This window comes from Zea mays, chromosome 2 (assembly GCF_902167145.1).
Source record: "Zea mays cultivar B73 chromosome 2, Zm-B73-REFERENCE-NAM-5.0, whole genome shotgun sequence".
Taxonomy (NCBI): Eukaryota; Viridiplantae; Streptophyta; class Magnoliopsida; order Poales; family Poaceae; genus Zea; species Zea mays.
In genome coordinates, this window is record NC_050097.1 from 13555805 (window position 1) to 13565612 (window position 9808).

General features: G+C 45.4%; 1 protein-coding gene across 1 annotated transcript; it reads left to right on the plus strand.

Annotated features, from left to right (window-relative positions):
* Window positions 1-1908: 1908 nt before the first annotated feature.
* LOC103645999 (importin beta-like SAD2 homolog) lies at window positions 1909-8698 on the plus strand. Its single transcript, XM_008670743.3, has 4 exons — window positions 1909-2110; window positions 7435-7581; window positions 7732-7855; window positions 8483-8698. Exons 2-4 carry the CDS (start codon window positions 7512-7514, stop codon window positions 8679-8681), a joined length of 393 nt encoding a protein of 130 aa, XP_008668965.1. The 5' UTR covers window positions 1909-2110; window positions 7435-7511; the 3' UTR covers window positions 8682-8698.
* Window positions 8699-9808: the final 1110 nt, after the last annotated feature.

Here is a 9808-nt window from a genome sequence, read left to right on the forward strand (position 1 = left end):
GCGCTTTTACTCCGCTAAGTGTTGATGGTAGCTAGCAAATGGATTAATTGTTGATTATTTGAAGCGGAGGTTGTAGAATAGTGTGTGTCGTCCCGTCCCATGTCGAATCTGGCTATGCCTGAACGTCTCGACCAATATACCAGCACTGTGTGTCTGAGTCTGCTGGTGGCGCATCAAGCTGGCCGGCGGCCGGCCGGAGTCAGCTCGTCAAGTCAAGAACGGTTTTAAAAAGAAGAGATAATTAAGAAATGCATCATCTCATCCTACGTGACCCGCGAGCATTCTGGGTTCAGAGTTGATTGGGTAATCCAAACCCTTGTGTATATGTGACAGGATAATCGGTGTGTGAACCATCAAAACTCGGGCCGGGCTAACTGTAAGCATATTAGAATGTTTTGTCAAGGTTCGTGCTTGTCGATCGTAGAAACAGAATGCTCATTGAATTTCTTAGTGTATCTAGACTTTACTCGGGCCGGGCTAACTGACTTTACTCGCGAAAGCAGTAGCAACAGAATGCTCATTGAACTTTCTTAGCGTCAAAGGTCCAGAACTGATAAACATGTATGTTGGAGAATCAGAGAAAAATGGTCGGGATATTTTTGAGAAGGTACAGAATTTACACAGCCATGTAATTGTGTGAAACGTGCATAATTTTTTTTTTTTCAGTTTTCCACTGTCAATCTCAGGCTAGGTCTGCACGCCCATGTGTCATTTTCTTTGATGAGCTTGATTCCCTCGCTCCTGCACGAGGATCCTCAGCAGATTCTGGCGGTGTCATGGACAGGGTTGTTTCCCAGGTATCATTAGCTTCGTCCCTGAGGCGGTGTCACAACTTCTCACAAGTCTTCTGTTAAATTACTGGGCCAGTGTCTTCTCACTTCCCCCCCTTTTCGTGTCTACTAGTTACTTGTGGAGATCGATGGGTTGAGTGACAACAGCCAGGTGTTTCCCTACTCCATGTCATACTTGTTTTTAATTGCCATTTCTTCGACGCTTGACATGGAGACAAAATTGATTGTAGGACCTTTTCATTATTGGGGCTACCAATAGGCCTGACCTTCTTGATTCTGCCCTTCTTCGCCTTGGTCGGTTCGACAAGCTTCTTTATGTCGGTGTAAATACTGAGGCATCATACAGGGAAAGGTCATTATTTCGGTTTGCTGATTCCAAATTCACCGCAACTGTGATCTTACTACGATTTCTATACAGGATCCTTAAAGCACAGACGCGCAAGTATAAGCTGCACAAGAACGTTTCTCTCTTGTCAGTTGCACAAGAATGGTTTCATGCAGCAAAGCGATCAGTGAGTATTTCTGCCGACCCGTTACGCCATATGTTGGGCTCTTCCTAGCTTTGCTCCGTTGATCTTGCGTGTGGTATTTTTTAGGTTGAAACATTCGAAACCGATCCTTCAAGAAGTAATGACGCCAGTGCCGAAGAAGTCATCGTCGAGATCGACGATTTTATCACAGTAAAACTCTAAATCACTTTGAGTAAGCACAGTAATAGCCTTTGTGGTCGCATGCTGCGGAAATAAGTTGTTGTGTTTGTACGCAGGTGTTAGGAGATATCGCACCGTCGCTCTCTCTGGACGAGCTACAAAACTACGAACAGTTGAGGCAGAAGGTCGAAGGACCTTCTAGATGAAGTTGGGTTTCCACTCCCTGCTGACATTCTTAAACTGCTAACACACCAAAACATTCCCTGTCTTACATTTTCGTTTGTACACAAGTTTTCCTCCCTGAAAACTTGGGCACTTCTATATCCATTCCTGATTTATACAATCACATCCTTGTAGCAGCATCTGTATTGACATCAGAATGACATTTTCTCTGAAGAGAAACATCCTGTCATTCTTTGTTAGCAGCTCTGCAACTATTCTGAAGCCTTTTTTTTTTTGCAGATGATGCGAATCAACTTTGTATAGTTAGTTTCGTCGATGTACGCTTGTACCATGTTGTAGTAAATGATAAAGAGAATAGGAGTCCTTGGATCATCTGCTCGTTTGAACCATTCAGTTATCAGCCATCGAAAATAGCTGTCTGCTATATTTTTTTTCGTCAGCGACGATCTGTCAGGATCAGGGACTTTTCATTGCAACGAGTGCTAGGTCATTTTTTTTGCCAAACTCAATTTATGATATCCCTTGCTTACGTGTTATCCAACTTGGTGATTTTAGAAATGCTTATCAGTATGGTAGAAACACCTCGGCTGCGCAGATTATAGGAGTGAGTATCAAGTTGGCTGGACGAGCGGGAGCGAAGGGGCGCCGTGCTGCCGCTCGGCTCACAGGTGAGGCAGGGAACAATCACTTCTTAGATTGATCAATGCTTCCAATTGATTACAGACGCCTGGACTTTATAGTCCAACTCTAAACAGACTCCTTAATCTTAGGAACTCTAACAGACTCTCCTTAAAAACAGACTCCTTAATATTAGGATCTCTAAACAGATTCTCCTTATCTAAGGATCCTCCTAATCCTTATCTATATGTCCCTCTATAATGGGCCGACTAGAGGGCTGTTTAGGCCGCCTACTATAAACCATAACATTTCTCCCTCCCTCGACGAACAGCTCGTCCTCGAGCTGAAACTGCGGATATGAAGCCTTGAACTGTTGTAAAGGTTCCCATGTTGCATCTACTGGCTGAGTACCATTCCAGTGCACCAACACCTGCCATTGTCCGTGATGCATCCTTGCTCTTATTATCTTCTCTGGCGATGGCAGAAGCCGGCCATTTTGCATAGGTGGGAGGTCTGGGGGCAGGGCAGGAGGGGTACCCCGGAAAGGCTTAAGGAGTCCCACGTGAAAGACATCATGAATTCGTGCCCCTTCTGGTAACTCCAGACGATATGCTATTGTGCCCACACGCTCAAGAATACGAAATGGTCCCGCATATCGCGGTCCCAATTTCCCTTTGGGTCGTTCGACCAGTGACTGAGCTTGTCGATTGAGGAGACGAAGCCAGACCCAGTCATCCACATCGAACTCGAGATCCCGGTGTCGGCCATCATAAAACTTTTTGGCATGCTCTTGAGCTTGCAGCAGCCTATCTCTGACTTCCCCTAGAAATATATCTCTTTCCCGTAGCATATCATCCACAACTTGAGTGTCTGCTGTCCCCTGCTTATATGGAATGAGAGGTGGTGGATCCCTGCCATATACTACACGAAAAGTTGTCTTCAATGCTGAGTGGTATGATGTATTGTAACAGTATTCCGCCCATGCAAGCCAGTCCACCCAAGCTCTTGGCCTGTCTCCCATGATGCACCTCAAATACATGGCAATAGTTTTGTTGACTGCTTCCGACTGACCATCAGTTTGGGGGTGAAAAGCAGTACTCATTCTTAACTTGACACCTGTTAGCTTGAACAGATCCCTCCAGATATGTCCGGTGAAAACTGGATCTCTATCGCTGACTATGGAACTTGGGAACCCATGCACCCGCACTATGTCAATAAAAAATGCCCGTGCCACGGTCGCAGCTGTGTAAGGATGACTGAGGGCAATAAAGTGGGCATATTTAGAGAACTGATCAACCACAGTTAATATGACAGACTTACCATGGACCTTTGGTAAACCCTCAATGAAATCCATTGAGATGTCTGTCCATATTTGTATTGGGACTTCCAGCGGTTGGAGGAGCCCTGCGGGATGCAGCGACTCTGTTTTGTTCCTCTGACAGATTGCACATGATTTGACCCAATCCTGTACCAGTGTCCTATCCTTGTGAATGAAGAAATCAGCTCTTAATCGATGCAGCGTCTTTTGTACTCCACCATGTCCTACTGAGTGTGCGGCCTCCAGTATTGAGGGAATGAGTTTGGATGATGTTGGGATAAACACCCTGCGGCTGTGCAGTATCAAGCCTTCCCGTATCTGCCATGGGGCCTCTAGGGATCCCTCTGTAATCTGAGCCTGGAGGAGTTTCCACTCATCATTATTAGCACATTCTGCCCGCAATTCTTGGTACAGCTGGAATGTTGGGGTTGATATGGTATGGACTGAACTTTCAGTTGTGTCCCTGCGAGATAAAGAATCAGCCACTGTGTTGAGTCGTCCTGCCCGATATTCCACTGTGAAGTCAAAGCCAAACAACTTACTAATCCACTGATGTTGTGGTACCGTGGATAGTCGTTGATCTAGTATGAACTTGAGACTGAAATGGTCAGTTCGTACCACAAATCGTCTGCCCCATAAATAAGGACGCCAGTGACGTATTGCCTGTACCAACCCAATGAGCTCGCGCTCATATGCTGCCAATTTTATGTGTCGGGCTGCAAATGGCCGGCTAAAAAAAGCTATTGGGCCGTGATCTTGGTGTAGGACAGCACCAAACCCTGAGCCCGAGGCATCACAATCCACAGTGAAAGTCCGTTTAAAGTCAGGAAGCTGCAGGACTGGTGCTGATGAGAGTGCCCGTTTGAGCGCTTGGAAGGCGGAGTCGGCTTCTGGGGACCACTGAAAGCCTTCTTTCTTTAGGAGTTTGGTTAACGGTGCAGCGATTAACCCAAATTCTTTGATAAATTTCCGGTAGTAGCCTGCCAATCCCAGAAATCCCCGCAGTCCTCGTGGTGCCTTTGGGATCGGCCAAGAAGTAATTGCTTCCACCTTGCTGCTGTCCATAGCCACTCCTTTAGTTGAGATGATGTGCCCTAAATAAGCAACGGATGTCGCGCCGAATTCACATTTGGACTGTTTGACAAACAAATTGTTGGTCAGCAGGGTCTGTAGGACAACCTTGACATGTATGAGGTGGTCTGACCATGTGGCACTATAGATGAGGATGTCATCAAAGAATACTAGGACAAACCGGCGAAGGAACTGACCCAGTACTTCATTCATCAACGCCTGAAATGTCGCTGGGGCATTTGAGAGACCAAATGGCATAACCAGAAACTCAAAGTGCCCATGGTGTGTCCTGAAGGTTGTTTTGTGTACGTCTTCTGGATGAACACGGACTTGATGGTAGCCGGATCGGAGGTCCAATTTAGTGAAGAAATGTGCGCCTTGCAGTTCATCTAGCAGCTCATCAACCACGGGTATAGGGAATTTGTCTTTGACTGTTTTCTCATTCAGTGCCCTATAATCAATGCAGAAGCGCCATGATTTGTCCCTCTTTTTCACTAGGAGTACTGGAGCTGAAAAAGCTGATGTGCTGTAGCGGATAATCCCCTGTTGTAACATTGTTGTGCATTGTGCCTCCAATTCATCCTTTTGAAGCTGTGGGTACCTATATGGCCTAACTGCAACGGGTGCTGTTCCTGGCAAAAGGTGGATCCTGTGATCACACCTTCTTGCTGAAGGAAGGTCACTGGGCGTAGCAAACACCTTCTGAAATTGCAGGAGCAGACGATCCATCATCGGTTTGGTGGTTGCGATATCTGTGCTAATTGTTCTCACTGCTGGGTACACATTAATGGCCTTCCGGTCTGATCCCAGTCCTTTCCACACAATCTGTTGTCTCCTTCTCCAGAAAGATAGGCACAGGTTCTCGAGGTCCCAAAGTGTTGGCCCCAAAGTGCGCAAAAATTTGACCCCGAGAATGATGTCGAAAGAATCAATTGGGATGGCATAAGCATCCATCAGAAAGTCTTCCTGGCCGATAGTCAAGCTGATGTTGTTGGAGAGCTTACAACACATGATTTTATCCCCATTGGCCACAGATGCCTGGAGGGCTGGGCTTGGTTGGTAGTCCAGTTTCAGAGAGCGTGTCGTGTCTTGGTTGATGAAGTTGTGAGTAGATCCTGTGTCCAACAGGGCTGTAAGAGCTTTCCCCATGATATGTACTTCCAGCTGCAAGGTACTCTCAGAATGGATACCCGTGAGGGCATGTAAGGAGATCACTGGTGTTGGGTCCCCTGGAACTGAATCAGCCTCTATAGATTCATCTTCCTCATAGTCCGTGACCTCAAGATAGAACAATTTAGGGCAGCGATGTCCACGGACATACTGTTCATCACAATTATAACAAAGTCCCTGGCGACGCCGCTCAGCCATCTCGGCAGGCGTCAACTTCTTGAATGTTCGCTGCTGTCCTGTACTGGGAGCTGTAGGAATCGCTGGTTGAGGTGCTGGTACTGGTACAGACGGGCGCTGGGGTTGACGCATGGTCTTGTTGGTGGTTGATGTCGGCTGGTGATCGAGCACTTGTGACCTCCGTTCATATGCGCGCGCCAAACTCAAGGCGTGATTGATATCACGTGGTGCCATGAGTTCCACATCGATCTTGATACGCTCCGGAAGTCCAGCCGTAAACAGATGTACCTTCTGCTCCTGTGACAGTGGAGCTGTTTGGGCTAGCAGGTCCCAAAACCTCTCCTGGTAGTCATCCACTGTCGTGCGGAATGGAAGGCGTGTCAGTTCGCCGAGAGGATTGCTGCGTAATGGGGGCCCAAAGCGGAGTTGGCAATGCTGCTTGAAGAGTTCCCATGACATGGAGGGTTCGTCACGCTGCAGCTGGGTGTACCACGTCCGGGCAATTCCTGTCATGTGATAGGATGCGAGCCAGACTTTCTCATCCTCCAGCGTGCGCTGACCTTCAAAGAATTGTTCGCATCGATTGAGCCACTGGAGGGGGTCTTCCTTGCCGTCAAATAGGGCAAATTCGAGGCGATGGAAGCGAGGAACTCCTGCAGTAGGAGTATGGGGAATGGTGTTGAGAGATGGCAGTGTAGGTGGTGGATAATGTGGGATGGGCGAAGGGGAATGTGGCAATGGTAGAAGATGGATTGGGAGCTGGGTGGTGGTGGGTGGTGGCACATCATCAGTTGGCGTCGTGGTGGGGGGTATGCCTCCATACCCGGGCAAGCCATAGGGGCAGCTTGCTGGAAGGGACAGCGCCGTTGATGCAGGCGGAGTCTCCACTGCTGCAATGCGCGAGGACATAGAGGACATCTGCGCTGCGAAGGCCCCTAGTTGGCGCTGGACTTCGGCAAGGGCGGTGGTGATCGCTGCCAACTCCGACGCCTGGGTGGCGGACGCTGCACTGTCGTCGGTGTTGGATCCCGGCATCTCCGATACCAAATTGGTAGAAACACCTCGGCTGCGCAGATTATAGGAGTGAGTATCAAGTTGGCTGGACGAGCGGGAGCGAAGGGGCGCCGTGCTGCCGCTCGGCTGGGAACTCAGGTGAGGTGCGGAACACAGGTGAGGCAGGGAACAATCACTTCTTAGATTGATCAATGCTTCCAATTGATTACAGACGCCTGGACTTTATAGTCCAACTCTAAACAGACTCCTTAATCTTAGGAACTCTAACAGACTCTCCTTAAAAACAGACTCCTTAATATTAGGATCTCTAAACAGATTCTCCTTATCTAAGGATCCTCCTAATCCTTATCTATATGTCCCTCTATAATGGGCCGACTAGAGGGCTGTTTAGGCCGCCTACTATAAACCATAACACAGTATTTGCTTGGTTTATATGTTGCAGTGTTACAAAGAACAGTATGTATCAGATGATGCAGCCTCAGATTGATATACTTCTTTTTTGAGATAATTTTTCCTCTTATGTGCTTCAATGACAATGACCAAAAGTTATGGGAAGAAGATCCCCATGAATATGTTCGCAAGGGCTATGGTGAATTTACTGCTCTCTGTATATCAATCTTGGTTAGAATGGGTTATTACTGATAAGAATCATGTGGTTTTTGTTTTTGTCTCAGTTCAGCAGTGTAACCAGATTACTCGTTGTATTTTGAATACTCATTGCTGTATTTCATGTTTACAGATATCATCGAAGATTTGTACAGTCCCCGAACAGCTGCTATGGACTTTGTGAGTGAATTGATTAGAAAGCGAGGGAAAAACAATCTCCAAAAGTTCATCCATTTCATTGTGGATATTTTTAGGAGGTAAGTTTGGCCTACCAACTTGTAACCGTTAACTTCTATGGACTTTTTAATCAATTTTGAAAATAGTAGGTTATAACAGTGTTATAGCGTTGCTATAGTGGCTGGAGCACCTTCTCTTTATGCTTTTGCTCTTTTTTTCTGTGCTATGGGGCTATGGGTGTGTGCTACTGGAGCTATATCAGGCAATAGCTGCACTAGACTGCCTAACAAACTATTTGTTTATAGACACTTAGCGGCGCTAAAGTGACTAGCGGGCTATTTATTTAACGGCGCTAAAGTGACTAGCGGGCTATTTATTTAACGGCGCTAAACAGATTTCACATGTTCTGTTAAGAATTTAAGCAACCAGCATTTGATTGTCTGGTTGGCGATTTGCTTATGTCTTGGGCTGTCGACAAGCACTTGTGTTATGTATATCTTATACCTACTTATCTCTAATGTTATGTGAGCAGTCATTTGAATTTCTGCTAGAATAATAGCTGTTGTGGCCTATAAATTGCTTGCATTTCCCAAAACACTAAATGGTAGAGTGACCACTATATCTGTCATAGTGGGTTGAACAAACCAAGCTAAATTTCATTGCCCACTATTTTCCACATTGTTTCTAATTGATGATATACTCAACAGGTATGATGAAGCACCTGCTGATCTTAAGCCATATCGCCAAAAAGATGGTGCTCTTCTCGCTATTGGGACACTCCGTGATAAACTGAAGCAAACAGATCCATATAAAACAGAGCTTGAGAGTATGCTGGTCCGACATGTCTTTCCTGAATTCAACAGTCGTGTTGGACACTTAGCTCTTCACTGGTCAATAATGATATAGAAGACTAAGTTAAATTACCATGAAGTACACTAAATCTACAATGTTACATACTTGGTACTCCATTTCAAAATGCAGTTTGATTTGGTGCTATACCTTCGCATTTGATTTATATTATATAGCATGCTGCTCGTGATAATAAAATCAATATTATAAAAAAACTGTTACCTCTTCTAAATGTGAGTTCCATGGTACCAATAATTATATTAAGGACAGATCCAGTGCTGGAGAATCCCACATGGGTGGGGTTTGGGAAAGGAATAAACGAGGCAAGCCTTACCCCTGCATTTTGTGGCGAGGCTGCATTGAACGCAGGACCTTTGGCTCAGTGGGAGTGTGGGACCAATAATTGTATAGCAAAAATGCTAGTTAGCGGGTAATTTTTTTAAAGTTTGAATTCTGAAATATGTGCATGTAAAAAACTATATAAATGCAGGGATTACCAAATATTAAACACCCATATTTTCATTAACACAAAGTTACAACTATTCTTTTTTCAGTGGTCGCATTAGTTGTAACAATGTCTTTAATCGATAAAAAACTATTGGGTACTATTGATCAAATGATCCGAATTGACCGGTGTATATTAATGAAATGAAAGCATTTGATGTATTTTTATATCTGTAGTAGGTACTCCCTCCGTTCTTTTTTATTTTATCGTATTTTAATTCAAAAATGAACTAGCGGGTGACAAATATTCGAGAACGGAGGTAGTACTAGGTTGGTGTTTTCTTCCTGGGACCTTCAAATATGTTCAAGGTCTTCTTGTCGTGATTAATTTCTATCTCATAAATTCATTTTACAGTAATGATCTGATATATTGAATTTTACAGGCAGCATGGGTTGCTGGGCAGTATGCCCATATCAACTTTTCAGACCAGAACAATTTTCGTCAGGCTATGCACTGTATTGTCTCAGGAATGTGTGATCCAGATCTTCCAAGCAAGAACTGTGTTCCAGACCTCATGAGCGAAGGGGCAGGTTAGGCATAGATGGAGTCCTGGTTCTATAGGTCCATTGCATAGGACACAAGATGGGTGGTGCGGCCATCCACGACGTGCTAGGTTGTCTGCTGTGAGGAGTTTATTTTGGATGAGCACCCAAGCGAAGAATTTACATTTGTTCTCTGT